This window comes from Atta colombica, unplaced genomic scaffold (genome assembly GCF_001594045.1).
Source record: "Atta colombica isolate Treedump-2 unplaced genomic scaffold, Acol1.0 scaffold38, whole genome shotgun sequence".
Taxonomy (NCBI): domain Eukaryota; kingdom Metazoa; phylum Arthropoda; class Insecta; order Hymenoptera; family Formicidae; genus Atta; species Atta colombica.
Genome location: NW_017259490.1, coordinates 2004202 through 2024111, shown reverse-complemented (window position 1 = coordinate 2024111; position 19910 = coordinate 2004202). Strand labels below are relative to the sequence as shown.

The 19910-nt window shown below is 31.5% G+C and overlaps 5 protein-coding genes across 7 annotated transcripts in view; 1 reads left to right on the top strand and 4 right to left on the bottom strand.

The window, feature by feature from the left end:
- LOC108690884 (ras association domain-containing protein 2) overlaps window positions 1–3467 on the bottom strand; it is a 4755-nt gene extending 1288 nt beyond the window's left edge. The window contains exons 1-10 of the mRNA XM_018198410.1: window positions 3346–3467; window positions 2913–3007; window positions 2686–2816; window positions 2355–2430; window positions 2134–2274; window positions 1894–2067; window positions 1328–1828; window positions 972–1254; window positions 669–888; window positions 430–610 (exon numbers count right to left, since the gene is read on the bottom strand). Coding sequence (XP_018053899.1) covers window positions 550–610; window positions 669–888; window positions 972–1254; window positions 1328–1828; window positions 1894–2067; window positions 2134–2274; window positions 2355–2430; window positions 2686–2816; window positions 2913–3007; window positions 3346–3385 — 1722 coding nt within the window. The 5' untranslated portion in view covers window positions 3386–3467 and the 3' untranslated portion in view covers window positions 430–549. The remainder of the gene's footprint in view (window positions 1–429; window positions 611–668; window positions 889–971; window positions 1255–1327; window positions 1829–1893; window positions 2068–2133; window positions 2275–2354; window positions 2431–2685; window positions 2817–2912; window positions 3008–3345) is intronic.
- Window positions 3468–3706: 239 nt separating this feature from the next.
- On the bottom strand, window positions 3707–5118 carry LOC108690942 (protein PET100 homolog, mitochondrial). Its single transcript, XM_018198497.1, has 2 exons — window positions 5010–5118; window positions 3707–4329 (listed from the first exon to the last, which is right to left on the bottom strand). The coding sequence occupies exon 2, from the start codon at window positions 4318–4320 to the stop codon at window positions 4081–4083; it is 240 nt and encodes a 79-aa protein (XP_018053986.1). The 5' UTR covers window positions 4321–4329; window positions 5010–5118; the 3' UTR covers window positions 3707–4080.
- Window positions 5119–7174: 2056 nt separating this feature from the next.
- On the top strand, window positions 7175–15093 carry LOC108691063 (serine-rich adhesin for platelets-like). Its single transcript, XM_018198701.1, has 10 exons — window positions 7175–7306; window positions 7852–8022; window positions 8141–8274; window positions 8469–8607; window positions 8696–8905; window positions 8980–9188; window positions 9368–9669; window positions 9749–14772; window positions 14848–14909; window positions 14995–15093. The coding sequence occupies exons 1-10, from the start codon at window positions 7264–7266 to the stop codon at window positions 15091–15093; spliced, it is 6393 nt and encodes a 2130-aa protein (XP_018054190.1). The 5' UTR covers window positions 7175–7263.
- Window positions 15094–16361: 1268 nt separating this feature from the next.
- LOC108690912 (activated RNA polymerase II transcriptional coactivator p15) lies at window positions 16362–17923 on the bottom strand. 3 transcript variants are annotated; one of them, XM_018198456.1, is made up of 4 exons: window positions 17824–17923; window positions 17381–17461; window positions 17006–17224; window positions 16362–16878 (listed from the first exon to the last, which is right to left on the bottom strand). In XM_018198456.1, the coding sequence occupies exons 2-4, from the start codon at window positions 17430–17432 to the stop codon at window positions 16796–16798; spliced, it is 354 nt and encodes a 117-aa protein (XP_018053945.1). In that variant the 5' UTR covers window positions 17433–17461; window positions 17824–17923; the 3' UTR covers window positions 16362–16795. The 3 variants fall into 3 exon arrangements, with proteins under 3 accessions (XP_018053945.1, XP_018053947.1, XP_018053946.1); XM_018198458.1 differs by having other exon boundaries at window positions 16362–16880; window positions 17009–17224; XM_018198457.1 differs by having other exon boundaries at window positions 17381–17456.
- A 1098-nt stretch (window positions 17924–19021) lies between these two features.
- The window catches only part of LOC108690842 (pre-mRNA 3'-end-processing factor FIP1), a 2891-nt gene continuing 2002 nt past the window's right edge, over window positions 19022–19910 (bottom strand). Inside the window, exons 3-4 of the mRNA XM_018198353.1 lie at window positions 19553–19887; window positions 19022–19445 (exon numbers count right to left, since the gene is read on the bottom strand). Of these exons, the coding sequence (XP_018053842.1) occupies window positions 19322–19445; window positions 19553–19887 (459 nt within the window). The 3' untranslated portion in view covers window positions 19022–19321. The remainder of the gene's footprint in view (window positions 19446–19552; window positions 19888–19910) is intronic.

Sequence of the window (19910 nt, the reverse complement as noted above, 5' to 3'; positions counted from 1 at the left end):
ATATATATATATATATAAAACGTCGTTTCTGATAAATGCAAAAATTTGATATAAAATCTAGAGATTCGATCTCCATATTAAAGTATACTATTTAATAGTAATTCCATATATAACAATTATAGAATAAATGCAACAAAAATTTAAAATAAAAGAAAACATAATAACGAAATATTATGGGTTTTCTACACTAAGACATTATCTAACTTTAAGTCTTAAATTATAAGAAATTGACTAATCACAATCAATTACTCTTCTCATATTCAACTGTGATTGATTAATTTTTTATGATTTAAAATTTAAAACTTAGGTAATAGCTTGTATAGAAAGCCTATTAAGCTACAAATAAAACTGAAATACAGTCACATATTGTATATAGTATTTCAGAAATGTTTTATGTCATAGATTGTGTCATGTTACTACAATACATACCTATTTGGTACGAGTTACGGATATTCTTGCCACATGAACATTTTTCTACAGAGAAATTTTTTAATCGCTTATAAAAATAATTGCGTGAATATCCATGCGAACATTCATTCATCATTCTATCTATAAACGAACTTTTAGCTCTTCCATTCTTTGTTTTATTCTTTTTCGCATCTCTTTATATCTGAAATATCGAATTATTATAATATTGCGATTCTTATTGACAAATTTTATGTACTCACTTTTCTTTTAAGACGAGAATCTGGCGTTCCTCTTCATAATGGTAACGTTGTAATATTCCATGGCATTCTGCTACAGATAAATTAAGAAACTGCGCAACATCGGAACTGATTTCAGGCGTGGATAATTTATCGACCAGAAACAGTCGTGCAACGTTCTCATGAGGACCCAAGACTACTCGAACTTCTAAAGGATACTCGTCATCCTTCAGTCTTCTTTGCTCTAAAAACAATACAGATTGCATATAATGAAAAAAAATATAATCATATGTAAGTCAATTTTCTAAAGAATCGCAATTTTCTTACCACCATTGTCGCGGACTACAAATAATGCAAAATTATCGGACTTGGCATCGACTTTATATTTGTCCAACATAAGATTAATAACTTCCTGAGTATTCACTAGACTCGTTACCCAAACGGACATCTGCGACCCGTGAGGTGGTGTGAAGAAACTGGTCTCTCGGTTATAAAAGTGGCCATTGATCGAGCAACGACGTCGTAATCGGCTTCGCGATTGACGTCTGCCGCCTGGACGTCGTCTGATCGCAGTGGAGCCTTGTTTACGACGCAAAACGACACCATCTAGCTGCAATCAGAAAATAAATTCATGTGTGCACTTAAAATTATGAAGTTGACAGAATAAATTCGCGATATGATACCTCTAATCCGCTGTCTGTAGACATAGTCATATTGTCGTCTTCTCTGAATTGCAAAGAATTCACCGAATCCGTATCACTATCAGTTCTATGTCTTTGAAGACAATCAGGACCGGACAACGATCGGTTCAAACCCTTTTCGATCCAGCTATCGTCAGTACTAATTGATTTATTGCCAGGATTCTTCTCCAAGTTGTCGAAGTATTCTACTCTTCGAAGCGTACCATTTCGATTAGAAGCTCCTAAATTACAGACAGGAGTGTCTGTACTAGAAGAACTACCTATGCTGTGCGTTGGCGTGCTATTTAAGCTACTATCGTTATCTCGACTAGTAGTGTGGTGATTAGGGCTGCTCGTTGACGAATTTTCACGGGAATCCGATCGATCGAGACTCGACTGAGATGAGAGCGGTGGCGTATCCACACTAGATTGCGAACTTATTGATGGAAGATTCTCAGGCATTGTCTGATATAATTTATTACCATCCTCAACCTTTCGTTCCACCTGCAATCATACTTCTCTTGTTTATTTCCGTTTAATCAATTAAACATAAATATTAAAAATAAAACCTGTAGGAGTTCATCTAATTCGTCCCATTCCATATTCTTGACATCTAATTTCATAGGCAAAGTGAGACTCTTCAAATGATCGGGCGATGTTGGAACAGACTTTGCATTATTCTCCACACTGCTGTCCAATGTGTTCTTAGATAGCTCATCTGCCTTATCTTCGTCTTCAACATCCTATTATAATTAAAAGCAATGAATAGATATTATTATCAAATTTTAACGCAAATAAAAATGACAAACCTCAGAAACACTGTGCCTGCACGAGTTTCTATTTCGTGCAGTAACTACTGTGCGCTGATCATCATCTTCCTTCAGATGAATTACACCACGGACTCCCCAATAAATTCTCAATGCACCTTCTAGTATCAATCTTCCATTAACCTGTTTTAAATTGCTATTTATTTACAAAAATATTTTTTATAATAAGGATTACATATAAATATTTCAAAAAGCCTTTATACCTCACGACTTCGAATTCCTCCACTTTTACCTTCGTAATACTGATTAAAAACTTTCAACTTGGATTCTAGATGCGATCTAAAAAGATATTTATTTTTAAGAAATTATTTAAATAATGAATTATCTAAATAATAAAATGTTTATCTTCTTCAGTGAAACATTCAATATAATGATTTTAAATTTATTTTAAATAGAATTTCTTAGATTTTTTAAATTTAGGTTTATAAAATACTAAAACAATGAACACAAAATAATAAAATTATATACTATTTTAAAACAAATAATAAAAAATTTATTTTAAATTATTTATATAAAATTTTTATGTATATTTACCTTGGTAAAGACGGTCGACTTTCCTTTTTTCCAAAACTTGTATGTGATTCCACTCTTGTGCCATGGCCGAATAATTGAGGTCCAAATAGTGCTCCATAACAAGGAACGTGACAATAAGGCACGCCTTTGTGCTAATTTTAGTACAATGACAGAATATATATTAGAATTATCATATAATTTATATCAATTTATAACTAAAAGAATAATAAATGCTTTATTTACATTACCTCTGCATGTTGTCCAGGATTCAAACGTTTTCCACATTCCTCACATCGCAAACATTCTGGATGCCAATCATATCCCAGAGACTGTTTACGTTCAGCTAAAAAGTTGATATATTTGTTTGAATTATATATCTAAACAATTTAAACTTTCTCTGCGAGTTACAATATTAATGACAGTATAGGTCTCTTATTATTATTTTATAATATTGTACAGATATATATTGATTTTCAATATTATGAATAATCAAAGTAATGCAGTAACAATAGACAGTTTTCAATTCTTCACTTTATTCACAATATAAAGCACAGCCGAGTGTTTTGCACTGATGCCCATGATGTTCAGTAACAAGGTAAATCGATCGCTCTGCTCCAAACCACGAGTAGCATAATACTTGTCAGAGCGAGCATGTCGCCTCGACAAATCGCGAAAACTCACCGAAGTAAACAGGTTTGCCGCATTTATGGCACTTCCACATGATGACGGACGTACGGCACCCTGGAGGGACGGCAACGGGTGTGTTTTTGTCGGAGTCTCAAATGTTTAAACCATTTTGTTTACATTAGCGGAACATTTTGCTTATTGGAAATGACATGCGGGTTAATTACACAGATGTTACTAGCATAGTGATTTCTCTCGTTCTAGAGGTACCGTCGTTTTCTCTGCTCCGTATATAACAAACGCCACCTAGACTAACTTGTATCTCTCGTAACATACAATTATTGGCGATAAAATACACATTCATTAAAAAGATAATTAAAAACATATAATAGTTTGTCTCAAAAACGAAAAAAAAACATAAAAACAATTAATTTTTTATAACATAAAAATATATTCTACTCTCAATTACATTTACATTCTTAAATAATAAAAAATACCTTATATAATAAACATTTTAATAAAATGTATGTTACGTAAAAATATTTTATAAAGAAATAAATTTTATAAAATAAGATGCTTAAAAAATAAAAAAATACTAATTTTCCTACAATTTCAAAGCTTGTATAAGTTTTCTTTCTATAATAATATAGAAAAATATGAGGATTAAAGCAGTCTTCATCAATATTTTTATTTTTATCAACTGCTAATCCAAAGGTATTTTAATGTTTCGTACAAAAAAATAAATTTTACTATTGCTATTACAATTGAAGACATTACAATACATTTTCTTCACTATTTGTTTTTACTCTGCCTCTCCAAAACATCCAAATGTTTCTTTTCAACTTTAGCATTGAAGTCATAAATAAAGTCTTGCATCTGCTTATGCACCTGTTTACTCTGGATTGGGAAATACTCCTTTTTTGCTTGTATCACCCACTTATCAAAATAGGCTGGCTGATTGACATAGTGAAATATTCCAACAGGAAATGATAAATAGAGAAACATCTTGGCTACTTCTAATACCCAACCCATTTCAAATACCTAAGGAATAAAACATTTGTAGTTACAACCATCTGTCTTTGGTTCTTAAGAATCATTTATACTGATACATATATTCTGTTAACTTATGCTATAATTTGTAAGAATTGTTAAAACATAAGTTAACAGATTATGATCAGCATAAATAATTCTTTATTCATATATAACTTAATAATCAAATTTAATTGTCATTTTCTATCATAATTGTATTTTATATTTAATATGTAGAATGAGTTTTTTAATTCATCGATTGATCAATCATAATTATGCGCAAATGCAGTTTTTACATAACAAAATTACATTTACTTACAATGCAATCGATGAATAAAAAAACTCGCCCATATTACAGATATATGTAATTCTTTACATCTATCTAATTCAATACTCTTTATACAAATTTTTCACAAGAAAAAAATTACATTAGAATATTTCTACTTAGGTTAAACATTCTGTTAATATATACATTGATAACTTCTTTATTTTATTATTGATCTCATTATAAAAAAAAAAAATCATATCGTATCTCAATTGTAAAAGCAGAAATCTTTTATTTATATTTGATAAACAAAAATGCGACCAAATATTCTAATAACAGATATGTTCAGGAGCAATTTAGATCGACGACAGTATAATTTAGAAGTATAGCCATAGACGAAAATGTTACAGGAATTATAACGCTGTACCTTAAATAAACGTTAGAAAACACAATTATGTAGGAAAGATAACAAAAATCACTTGACAGAAATATTTAAGTTATTCTTCGAGACATTGCAATCTACATCATATATAGTTTTCTTGTCACAAACTGCGAATAACAAGAGAGTTATGGAATCAGAAAGATGAAACATTGCGCATGATGGGATGAGTAAAGGCCGCAGCACAGACTTTTAATCAGAATCTTTCCTTTCCTCCCATTCCATGGAAAAGAAGAATTTCAATTGATTCCTTTATGCATTATGCGTTATGCAAAAGTCTTTGCTGCGGCCTAATAAATTTCGACCAATCAGATACGACATTGCATAGCATTTCAAGTGGTCTGTTTTCTTGCACTAGTTGACTGTTTTAGGACTCTCTTTCTCGCTTTAAACAAATATCAAATGTAAATCTCTTTCTTACTTTAAGTTTCAAAAATGTACACTAATTCAGCCGTAGAAAACAAGGTATCAATTAGTGAAAATTTTTTCCTAGGACAAAAAGTGAAAAATTTCTCCATTAACTTTAATGGTTAAATGTTCACCTTTTGCTTTCCATTCTAGGGATAAAGTTTTATAATTGATATCCTGATCTCATATCATAGATCGCTTGCACTTTTTGCACTCAACGTCTTCGCTTTCTCTCTTTTCAATGGCCAAATATATATTGAACCGAGATTAAAGTTAATCTACTTTGATGGCAAACGGGCATAAATGCGCAGTTTAACAATCGTGAAACGCAAAACATGGGATGGTATTCATAGTCCGTTTTATTTTAAAATCATCTTAAATATAATGTCTGAAAATATTAATACAGTCCTCGGATTGACTTACGATATCTTAATATTAACTTAAGATAGTCTTAAATGTAAGGATCAATTATGAATACCGATCTGTTTCGCGTCATGAAGTTGGTACTGAATTTTTCCTCGTGCAAGAAAAGATTCAGAAGAACGCTGACATTATCGACAATTCATATAAATTTGCTATTATTAACATAAATATATTTGTCTCATATACTATTAAATTTATTTTTTATTACATAAATGTATTACATAAATATACTTGTAAAACTGTAATATCCTATATATTGTAGAAAAATTACAATTTTTTCTCTGTAATTATCATCTCTGTTGATAATTAAACTTTGACGATAACTGAAATCACAATTTTAAAGAAAAATCGAGTAAGTTCTAAATGCATAAATATGTCTACTAAACTAATAAATCATAAAATTAGTACAATATTATTAGTTTTTAACTCTTAATTATTTCAATATTCACAAGGACGCGAACTTCCGTAAGGCCAGAATCAGATTATGCATTAGAGATTGAGATTGAAGATTAAGGATTGAAATTTCCAACGAAGACAAAGAAATTTTGGCTCTTTTTGTTCTGATTGGTCAAACTTTAATCTTTCAATCTCATTCTTCAATGCATAGTCTGATTTCGGCCTAGGGATGTCGATCTTTAAAGCCCATTTTACAATAGACAGTAACAATAGTTGATTAAGGAGTAGGCATAGAAATCGATCAATCATAATTGATTATTTTTCTCACATTCCGCTATGATTGATCGATTTCTGTTCCATTGTAGACCATTATAATATCTCGTCGGTGATTTGGTCTCCCCTTTCTACTCTCTGTGATGTCCATCCTGATTATGATTCGCGCGCAGTCTCGCAGACTCCAGCTAGTTGCTATTGTTTTCTTTTGGCGCGACGACTGCAGCGTCCTGTTTGTCGATTGTAAAAATGGCGATGATATGAATGGAAGATTTGAATGCAGCCGCGAAATATAAGTTTAAAAAAGGGATGACATTCCCTCAAGCTGTAACATTGTTATTCCTTCTGCGTTTCCACTTAGTCTCGTACTCGACGACGTAAAATGAATATTCTAATTTAAATAAAGTGAGCGAAAATACGAGTCGATGTAAATTCCAAATACCTCTAATTTAACGTCTTTGCGAACGATAATTGCGATAACGTGCAACAAACAATCTCGTTCCGTTTTGAGAAGAGAACGGCGAAGCGTATTCATTTTTTAAACTTGTCAGTCAAACTTGTCGAATTCGAGAAAAGCGAGAGGCTACACGTTGGTAGCAATGCATTACAAATGTTTGGCATGTTTGCCATTTGTTGCCACTGTTGAGACGCAATAGCGCATTCGAGAGAAAGCATTGTTTGTCTTAAATCGTGATGCCTCGATGAGTTTTCCTCGGCATTACGAGGAATATTCGATGCAATCATGGAAGCTTTACTACCATCCGAAATCGCACGACTGGTGCTCGGTAAGATCCAATAGAATCAGAATCAAAATATCACGCGTAACCTTTCCCGCGAGAATATCATCCCTCCGAGACTTTAATCTTTCTTACTTAGCTGTCATAATTAATTTGTTGCCTTTGCTTGAAAGAATATATCCCTTTTATGCCATCGAATTTTTTCACGCAATTGTCTTAATGTCTTCGCATCTAATATGCAAACAAATAATATGACAGTGTTTTTTATATTTGAGAGTAATATTGATACAATTAAGATTATAAATATTATGTAATTGTATGACTAAAATTTCCTTAATAGAAAAAAAAAACTTTTGTTGTATTTCTTTGAGTTTGCTTGTTTTAACTATGTTTTTATATGCTTGAATTTGGAGAGGATGGAAGAAACACTATAGAAAGCACAACAAAGAGAATGAATCTTTTCCTCATGTATTATGGAATGTGTAGGAATGTTTTTATACTTTAGATTTATCTTATATTGCTTTTATTTAATAGTACTAATCAAATTGTATAGTTGATTTATGTTGTACCTGTTAAAAAATTTTTGCTTCTAGGTTATTTGGAAGATCAAAAATGTACTGAAGCAGCTAAACTGTTTTTAGAGACATCTCCGCACTTGCAAGAATGCCGAACAGTACTTTCTTGTGGGAGGAGATTTAGCACCAGAGTTAATGGTCTAACATTGATGGATATTATTGAAAAATTATCAGCTATCAGTGCTATGAGTAAATAATAGTGTCAATTAAATATTTATTTTAAATATAAGTAATAATAATAAATAGATGTAGATGGTATATTCTGCAAATATTTAGCTTATGTCCAAACATACATTATTTCTTATAGTTCAAGAACGATTAAGCAAAGCTACTGATTGTGAACAGTTAAAGCATTGTGGAGATTTAATAGAGCAACTCAAGTTTCTTGTAGAAGAGCCACGTGGTCAACGATTTGTTGTAAATATTAATGTACCTTCACAGGTAACTTATCATTATCTTAATTGCTTTCCACAGTATTCTAAATTTGCAGAAATCTGTCATGTTTAGCATAATGGAAAGGCAATTTTGGACAAGCTCAAAAAAGAAAAATTACAATATATATAGAGCATATAAACATAGGTTATAATAAATTAAATGACATTTAAATTATGTGACATTTTTTTCATATTTTACAGAGCAATACACAAACATCAAGTGGCTCACCTATTGTTGCAAGTAATTTACGGAAAAGGCACCATAGTAATAGTGAACGAATTAAACGCAATATTAAATCTCAGTTAAATTTAGTACAACAATCTGAAATCATGAGCCCACGTATGTTCATTTTATTTATTTATTTGCAATATTTATAATATCTTATATAATACAAGATTTTGATAAAATTTATAATGTTTAAATATAGCAGCAAGTTGTCATAATGTTGACACAACACCATTAGAAAGTCTGCCTGGAAATGTTGATTTGTTAAAGCAGATAGACTGTACTACTCATACAGAGAAAAGAGATGACAATTTCACACAGGAACTTCACAAACAATGTGATTCCGATAAACATAATAGTACAAATAGTATTGCTACACATAATAGAAATAATAGTACTCGGATAAGTTTAGGTATAATTATAAAAACAGCAAACTAATTATATAAATTAATAGGCAAGTTTATAACTTTATTTTTCTTTGTATAGACGATGTCTCAAGTGTACGAAGTTGCGAAATGGACATTGATGATAAAAAAAAGGAAGAAAATGTAATTAGTACAATACCTAAACAGTACACTGCAGCCACAAGTACAGAAGAATTATTGAGTTTTTCTAGTACAGAAGTCCAAACTATTCCTTATGAAATACCTGAATCAGAGTCCGAATCTAATGATGTGCCTATTGAAAATCTTAGTGTAAGCATCTAAGTGATTAATTTTCTATTTGTATATTATTTACATTAAAATAATTACATTATTTTATTTACACAATAACATAATTTATAATTAATAAAAATTTACTTTCCAAATCATTATAAATATAAAACGTTATATCATTAAATATATTATATATGCATGTTTACATACATTTTCAGATATTAACGAAAGAAATGTTGAATCGTGAAGAATTACAACAATGTATTGCAGAGAACATCAACAGAGCAATCATCCCTACGGACTTATCTTTGAAAGACGATTTGAATGAATCAATGATTGGTGAAGGGAATACTTCATTTATGGCTGAGATCAATAATGCTATTAAATCAATCGTTGAAACAACAGAATCCGATCCTGTGTTTAAACGATTTATTGCTGAAACCATTGGGGTGCATACAGAAACAGACACAAGTCCAGAGGAAGATGGCGAAGGAAAGTTAAGCCAAAAATCTGCTAATGAGTGTGTATAGATTTTATATTCTTTGGATATTTCGTTATAAATCGAATACTACACTTTTAAAGTATTGTAATATTTTTAGAATACAAAAGAATCAAATGGAAACAGATAAGGACAATATTAACTCGACAGAGCCAGTGGTAATAGATACTAAAATAATGGAGGACGGCACAACGGATGTTCCTTTGAAACATAGACTTCGTAGTTCTTCAAGACAACAATATAACAGAGTCGAAGACGAAGTTGACAAAGTGAGAGATCAAGAGAAAGATCGGAACACTTTAGAAGATCAAAATGCAGCCGCAGTGTTGAGTATTATAAATGCCAATATTATTAATAGTGTGTCTGACAGTGACAAAAAGACTTTTGATGCAAAAGAATTAATAACCATAAATGACGATAATGAACAAAAAATACAAACAATGACCTCTACAGTAAATAAGAATGATGCTGTAAAGCCGTTAGCAGAAATAGACATACAGAAAACTAATGACGTTACATTATTTGCAAATAGCAATGCACAGCCTAAAGTTAAAAAGTCCACGTTAAAGCGACTAAGACCTACGAAACCTAAACGCGATCAAGCGACCAGTGATAATCAATCTAATTCTGTCCAGCCTAATATAATTCAACCTATAACAGAACATGAAATCATGACTATGCCAACATTGATAGTGTGTTCGAAAGACGAAATGGATAATCTTTTGATAAATCGTTCATCAACTATTACATCAACTTCCACTTCGCGTTTTATTCCGATTGCTCCAAAAGATCCAAGCAGAATTAATGAAACCGTGGAAACTTTATATTTAAGGACAGTAAATGTAGCACAACAACTACCTGTAACCAAGACACTGTCATCCGTGATAGAAGAACCAAACAATCCTGGGAATCAAGTGGAATTATTACAATCAAAAAACGGTAATAATGTGAATAAACGTTTAAAAACTATACATCAAACTGACATGACAGTACCCACCATCAATATTGATCAACAGGTATTAAATTGTCCAATAGAACCAGTGCAAATTAATAAAATTGTTGGAGGTGAATCGATAACGCTTTACGCCAATGAGACGAGCGCTAAAACGTCATTGGATGGCACCAATATGTCTATGATCAATTTGGATGAAAATATCAGCCTGTCGGAAAGCGGATTTTCTCCATATTTAAAATTTAATTGTAGCAAAATCAATCAAACCCACAATCTTTCGGACATTGATTTAGCGCCTATGATGGAAAATGTGGGCACGATAAATAATAGAAACGAACAGTTACCTAAGAATGTCGATATTATTACTAAACGCACTCCGAAATCTTTGTTAAAAAGTAGATCCAAAAATCATAGATTAAGCTTGTCCACACCGCGCAAACGAAGCAGCCACATAAGGGCACTTGATTTTAGCACTCCTACGAGAACGACAAGGAAAACGAACGGGGATGGAAACTCCCAGTTTTCTACATCAACGAAACGTTTAAAATCTGTTTGTAGGACTTCATTATTTAGATCACCGGCGCTTTCTAATACTTCCGCTCAAAAGCAGAAGAGTCCAATAAAAATTAGTCAGTCTTATAGAATTCCCATAGCTACTAGAAGTCCTGCGCCCAAACTCATGGGTGGTTGGGATAAGTACAATGGTGTTGGTGTTATCATAGGGGAAGTCTCTCCACATGGAAGTACAAGCGCATCTTGTTCTTCCTCGGAGGATAGGATCGTTCAACACAAGCCGTCTAAGTCCTTAGCAGGAAGTTGGGATGCTGATTTACGTAAGAATATAGAAGCGAATAAGAGAGACGAGAAAGATGAGTCGGATACCAAGAAGTCTGCAAAGAGGAAAAAAAATTTTATCAAAGATAATGAGATACGTAAGAAAGCTAAATACAGTTCTCGATCAAAGAGCAATGACGAAAGAAAAACTAGCAGTAAATCAAAAGTGAATAAGAAGTTTAAGCATGATATAGAAGACATCGATGAACTGGAAGAAAATTCTCAAGAAAACATCAAAATAATAGAACCGCAAAATAATGAAAATGAAAATAAAAAAAAAGCTACTGTTAATACTGTAAGTTTCACAACGAACAAATCCGATAAGATTTCAACTATTACCTGTGAGACGTCGGCAAAAACAAATAGTACAAACGCATCCAGCAACGATGCAGCAGTATCCGAAAAAAAACCTGTAAAAAAATACGCGCAACTTAAAACAATTTCGACTAATTTAAGGAAATTTGATAACGAAAAAGCAAAAAACATGGAAGTAGCACAAATCAATTTGCAAGTGTCTGAAGTTTCGAGAATTTTATCCGTGGACAGTACACAGCATGTCTTGCGAATGCCAGATATGATAAACTTGGAGACACCTAGAAAATTCGACAACACATCCGGTCCTCCACCAACGCCAAGAGTACTAAGTCCCTCTAGTAATCTAATTACTCCGTTTATCAAGATCAGCGAGGATTCCTCTAAAATACGTAGTTTTATTCCTACCCCAGAATTCCCGATAACCCCGGGCATAGCTATAACTCCGAAAGAGGAGATAACTAGAGATGTTATAAAAAGAGGCGAGTACAATTCCTCATACTACAAACCTACCTCTGAACAAGCTCAAGAATCTGATCTGAAGGTATCTAACAATAAGCCTAAAAACAATAGTACACAAGAATCACCCATTATATCTTCATCACACATACAATTACATTCGGTGCATAATAGTCTCACATCTGGTAATACTTATCAGACATGTTCTTCTAAATTAGAGATAACGGAATTCGAAGTAATCAAGGAGAATTTACCGAAAGAAGAAGCTATCAAAGAGTTCAAAATTGCATCTTCTTCCAAAGATTCAGGAAGCGCAGAATTCAACGCTTCCATTGTAACAGATCGCCACGTAGATCTGATACAGATAAATGAATTTAAAGGTATAAGTGAGCATCAGGAAATAATAACCGATGTCAATGATTCTCACAATGATTCTGAGAGTAGCTCGTCATCTGACACATCATCGTCATCATCGTCATCCTCGTCATCTACATCCAGCAGTTCAAATACATCGATAAATACATGTTCGCTAAACGAGAAATGCGACAAAGCCCCAAGTAAAACGAGCACAGACATCAGTAGCGATTTCGCAGAAAAAAACATTAATGCATCGAAAAATATAAATGATGCAACGAATATACAAAATGCACGTAAAAAATCAGATAATACGATTGAAACGGAATCTTCGCCAAAGAAAATATTCGCAATCACGAAAACTGATGATCAGCTAAAGAATACTCAAAAAGAAACCCCAGCTAAAGATGAGACTTTATTAAATGAGGCCGATATTTCGGAAACACCCAGCAGCTCAAAAAGCGGAGTAGAAATGATTAACTTGACAACAAAAATATCGGCAATTATGACGAAAGACGAAAAATTATCAAAATCAAATAAGCCGCCAAAGAATAACAGTAAAATACAAATCAACAAATCGAGACCATTGCCAAAGATAATAGATATACAGTGTATTCAGCCAGGATTGATCCAGTTGCGGAAACCGATTGAAGATGAATGTCAATCCGAAGGCAAGCAAAGCACGTCTGTGAACAATAAACTTATGCAAAGGCAGCTATTAGAAGAAAAACGACAACGCATCATGGCTAAGATCAAAGATAACTCAAAATTGAATCCTTGTGGAACAAATCGTAAACGCATTTTAACAAGCAAAGCTTCAGAAACTCTAAAGAAATTTGGTAGAGGAAACCGAAATATACGTCCAAATACGGTAAAATATTCCAGAAATGTTAATAAGAATATGGAACTGCAAGATAATCGACAGGAAAGCTCCAGAAAAAATATGCAAAGACAACATGAGCCAGAAAAACCAAATCTCGTGAATAAGCGCTGTGACAACAAAGAAAAAACGATGAATCAAGTTGCTGCATCGAAAAATATAGATTCTAACTTAACGAATTACAAAAATAATGGTAGCAAGCCGCTTGATAATCATACGACAAAACAATTCGTAAATGATATTTGTGAAAATAATGAAGTCGAAAATTGTAAAAAAAATGAATCCACGGAATTGCATAATTCTTTATCAGAAAATCAAGATTATCTAAAAAAGAGGATAGATACTAAGGAGAGTATAGAGAAATATTGCAATATTGAAAGTAATATCGACAAAGATGGAATAAGACAAAAAAATATTGATATACAAGAACAAATTTTGAAAAACGAAAATTCGGAGAAATATATTGTTAAACAAGAAATATCAGTTCTGGCTAAAATAAAACATGATCAAACAGAAGATAAAAAAAATAAACCGAAACAGTTTTTAAATGATAAATCTGATTATAAAATATTAAGATATAAGGTGGATCAAATAAAGCGTGACCTATTTAGTGACGAAGAAAATGATAACAAAACATCTTCGGCAAAAGACGAAACCGAGACAATCGATACAGAAATTCAAAATTCTAATCTTGTTGAAGCTTCGGACAAAAAGAAAATCGCCAACGTCGAAAATCCTAAGCAGGAATTGTCGACCGTTCTTCAATGTTTGCAATTAGTGCCAGCGTCTAAAAAGGAGCATTTGCACAATAATAAAAGTCAAACTGAACAGCAACATAAAGAACAGAGTGAATCTGAAAACGAAAGTGATAATGAGTTGCATCAAACAGTCGATATTCATAATAATAAAACAGAATATCACTTTGTATATGACGATAGTGTACCGATGAAAAAAAGAAGAAGGAGGTATAGCGCACATGAATTACAGATCGAAATCAATTATGCAGATCTTTCGGATCCGAATCCCATTGAGTGCATCAAGATAATGAAAGCTACCGAATTCGAAGAAATACTTAATCTTCCGCCTAAGAAACGAACAGTGAATAAAAAATCTCGCACCAAAAATGAAAAAATTTGCGAAACACCTAAGACGGATAAGGACATGCTTAATCTAAAAGATGATATCACAAAACCTTTGGCTTCGTCATCTCCTGTAGATGAATCATCAAAAGCTAAAATGAAAAAGACGATTAAAACTGCTGCGACAAACAAAACTAATAACAATAAGCAATCTGATACAAAGAAAAAGCAAAAATTGGACAAGCAGGAAAAAGGTAAGATTGTAAAGATATTTTATTTTTGATAAAACTTGTTTTTCATTGTAAAAGATATTATATAAAATATTTTAGTTCCAGATATCACTACCAAAAGCCGAAAAAGAAAATTGTCAGAAGTAAAAGAAACGAAACAGGTAATTAAATAATTCATATTTATATTAATATATTTACGTTATCTCTAATAATACTATATAATTGTTTTTCTAATTCTTTATCTAGATTGAGAAAAAATGCCCGACTGATCCTCAAGCATTACTTAGTAACTTAGACGAAATGGACCTGAATAAATTCCTATCTACAGTTCATGGACCTGAATAAATGCTCTCTTTATTGTATATATGTATAAAAATGTAAATATTGTTTTTTCTATTTTTATATAATTATATATAGTATTAGAGTATTGAAAGTGAAGATAGAGTATTTTACTATTTGATAATCTAGATTATTTAACATTTATATACATATCTCTTCAAAGTTCATTTCTATATGATTATCATTTTTTTAGCCAAATATTTTTTAAATATCGACTTTGTTGTGAATAAATATTTATTATCTTTTAATTTAAGACAAAATATTTTAAGATTAATTTTTTAATTTTTAATTGTGTGAAAATAACAAATTATATATAGGAAGTCTCTGCATACAATACCAAATTATTATAGTGGCTTCAGTACATGAAAACATATATATATATAAGTTGAAAATATAATAAATATATATCCGATTCTGAATGATTTCGGAATCAAGGAATATTGAAGTAACGAAACATGAATCACAGTAAATGTTTTTAATGTTCATTTTATTTAATGCTTTACAAAAGGTGCTCAAAAATTTCTCCGTCGATTTTGACACATTTTTAAAATTATTAATTAAAAAAATTAATAAATTGTTTTGGACTTTGGAAAATTATTTGGAAAATTATTCGGATGTGATATTGGCAGCATTAAGTATCAGTTGCTGTCCTAAATAATTGTCCTGAATTTTGAAATCTCGTTTTTCTTATTCTCTCTTTTTTCTCTTTCTTTAGAACTTTTATTCATCAAATTGTAACTAGGTAAGTTGTAGACTCACTTTTTTCACAAGAGACAGTGGATGACAGGGTCGGCAATTGACAGCGACATTATTAACATATATTTGGTGGACGAATGAAAGATCTGGATTCTCTATCGGAATAAGATTCCAGGATTTAGAACAGAGAATAAAGGACATCATATTTATTTTGACTCATGTTTCCATCAATGCTCCGTTTGAAATCGGACATATATTTATTAGACTTTTGATTTTTTTTTATATGCAGAAGTCGCTGTAACAGTTTTAACTTGCAGGCACCCTGTATTTGTATACGTAATAGAATAAAATTTATTACACTTCAGCATTCACAGCCAAGAAGAGAACTTGCTACATATTATACAGCCTTAACCCATTCGCGCGCGCGCGCGCGCGTGTGTGTGTGTGCGCGTGCGTGCATAATTATGAGGAATATATAACACAGAATTTACTAGACTGTATCCATAACTGACAATTAAATGAATTTGTTTCACATAGGAACAATTTAAAAAGAAATGATTTTTTAACAAACATCTTGATACTTGGCACTATTATATTTTTATAGTACAATGTAGACATTTCATAGCTACAAAAATGGGAACATAATAACATATGATATTATATAATATATTATAATTTATGACTTGGAAAAGTTTACAAAATTTTTTAACAAATTAAATTAATTTTCAGAATATTAGTTTTCTTCGATAAATATCAAATAAAATATTTTATTTTTCTATTATAAATAAACGATAAATATAATGTTATTATATAGAGACATTTCCAAATAATATACTTTTACATTTTATGTAATCTTCACAGAAATATTTTTAATCCAATATAAAAAAAAGTATATAGTAGTTACACATTTTCAAAATCTTAACGTTGAAAAAAATTGTGAATATAAGAAAACACATTCTTTAATTCATTAGAATTCATTAGAATTCATTAGAAATTCATTAGAATTAAAGTTTTAACTCTTCGATTTAGCCACTTCATCCACTTCTTTCACAACATTCATGAACTTTCGCCATTGTTGCATGGATAAACATATTCCTATAAAGATATTAAAATATTATCGAATATATTTTACTGAAAGTTTTAATAAATCTTTTTATATTTTTTGTTGATTATAAATTATCAGCTGTAAAGTTTATTAAAAAAATTTTTATAAAAATATTACCTTTTTTTCCAGGTTTTAAATCACCTTCCTTGTCATAATACATCTCCCGAATGTCAACATAATATTTGCCTTTGAAATTTCTTACATTTACTTGACGATTGTTGCCCAAATCCCAAACAGTTTCATCATCAGTTCTAGCCTTCTTTGCCGATTTCTTCTCATCTTTCGTTGCTTTGTTATCATCCTCTCTTTCCCTTTTTTGCTTCTTTGATTTTACTTATTATAAATAGAAAATAATAAATATGAAATATTTACAAAATAGATAAAAATATATGAATATAAGGTAATTATTTAATTTAGCTCATTTTCAATCTTAATGAAATTATAGATTCAATGAATTGAGCAGGGCTAAGCTGAACAATTAATAAAATAATACCTCTTCACTGCTATCATCACTGTCAGAGACATATTCTTTTGACTTTGGCATCTTCAACTTCAAAACGTAACAAACCTATCCTTAAAAAAATTCAATCACTTTTGAAAGAGATTATTAAATGAACCATCAATGTAATGAACTTTGCTAATAATTTTCATTTGCAACGTATCTTATACAATGATATTATACAATGATATTAAATCATCTCCTTTATCAAAATGTTTTATAGATTTCGAAATGGTAAGTTATTATTTCATGACCGTTATATATTCATATGCAGAAATATAACCTATACTTTCCAGTCATTGTATTTTGAGTAGTATATATTTTTGGAACATCTATCACTTTCAAATTTAAACTACTATTATAAAAACTTTCTTAGCATGTTTGTTAAATTATGGTACGATTAAATCACGTATAATTATTATGGAAAATAACATACCAATTATACTCTTTGAGTGAATTGAGGTAAATTCAACCAAGTTCGTATCGTTCTTTTGCGTTTCGTTTCGCTAAATGGATGAACGCTAACAATTGGACAGACCTCGCGTATGCGCAAGCATTAGCAGACGCTTTTACCAAATTTATGCCTACTGCACACCGGACGTGATAAACGATTAGCGTTATCCAATGAAACTTTTGTTTTTTCTTACATGACAATATAAAACAGAGCTCTCATTGGATATCGCTCATCGCTCATCGTATCCAGTATGGCTGTGTTCCAAAATTAACTGCCAGTACTGAAAATCTATAGTGCATGTAAAGTAAATTATAGATTTTTACTGGCAGTAAATTTTGGAAGAGCCTATGCAATAGGCATATTTCGAGTGCTTCGAATAAAATCGAATTTATTCGTCGTTTTTGCCAATAATTTTTTGCATTAGGTCTGTTTTTTTATTGCTGCACTTTCTGAACTAGTACACAGTGCAATAAGTGAAACACAATATACGTTTGTTTCACTTCAACTTATTGCATCGATTCAAAAGTAATAAAAAACAGACTTGTTGATAAAATATAAAAATTTTTCGAAAATGTAGCTTTATAACACTTGTATTTCTTTCCTAATCACACTTGCACAGAAAATAGTGTGCAAAGAGATAATGAAAAAATGAAAAATATTTTTCTAACTTCTAAATCTGGTTCTACACTAGTCATGTCACAGCGTCGTAAACATTGTGGTCCAATTAGAACTAAGTTAGCTTGATGTTGATTTATATTGCAACGCTTGCGATACTGCGATACGACTAATGTGTCAGCTTAAGGCCTGTTCTACAATAGAGTCGTAAGTCATTAATCAATAAATCGTAAGAAATTAATCATAGTCGATTATTCTTCTCACGCTTAACTGTGACTGGCCAATTTCTTATGGCTTACTACTTGCGACCCTATTGTACAACAGACATAAAAGATTTTAGGATCTGAACACAAGAATTGTCGTAACACTTACTTAGAGACTTAAGTTGTAGATGTAAGTAATGCACTGCTTTGGCGTATGATATATGATATGTCTCTCTTGCAGACACTGTAATAAGTTGTATGTAAAAGCTTGTGCGTTACTTACGTCTACAACTTAAGTCTAAGCAAGTGTTACGACAATTTTGTGCTCAGACCCTTAAACATGATAAAACAATCTTCAATCAATCTATAAATCCAACTTTTATTGTTTGCATTAATAATTTACTTGTGTCAAAAATTATATCATTTGTGTAACTTCTGCAAGAACAGCTAAATATTTCATTTTTTATATTTGACAATTAACTTGTATATCTTACAATTAGCTTTACGAATAATTTTACTGATGCAATGTACTAATAATGTATTCTTATTTAGAAACAGTCAAAACCTTATTTTATGTAAAATGATCACTTAATTCTATGATGCACCTCATGTACTATGACGCCGTAAATTAATACAATAAAAGGTTTTATGTGTACACACATTTATTCACTTTCTTCCTTGGAACGCTCTCTATCCGAGCGTCTAGATTTCTTCTTACGCGACCGAGTTGGACTCCGTGATCTTGATTTGTGTCTACGAGATCGCGATCTTGATCGATGCCGATGTCTAAAAGTATCAAAATTGATACATATATTAACATATATTATATTATATAAAAAATATATTAGTGTCTCTGATATAAAATTTTGGAAAAAAGAAGACTAGATTTTTACCGATCTTTATGTCGATATTGAGACCTGGATCTATCACGCTCTCGATCTTCATCTCGCGTCATAGAGTCTCTATCGCGATCCCTCATCATGGAATCCTTTTCTCTATCACGATCGCGATCTCTATCCTTGTCCCTATCTCTGCTCATGGAATCCAATTCCCGGTCGCGATCCCTATCTCTGTCTCGTTCCCGGTCTCTACCATCCCTCTGATCGCGCGGCTGCATCAGAGGTGGAATGTTTGTTGGTGGAACCATCGTAGGTATCGTCTTAGGTCCCATATCTTTGTCGTCTTCACCTTCAGTCATCGGGATTGCCAGATTTGTCGGCTGCCATGTCTTTAAAAGAGAGAAAAAATTTT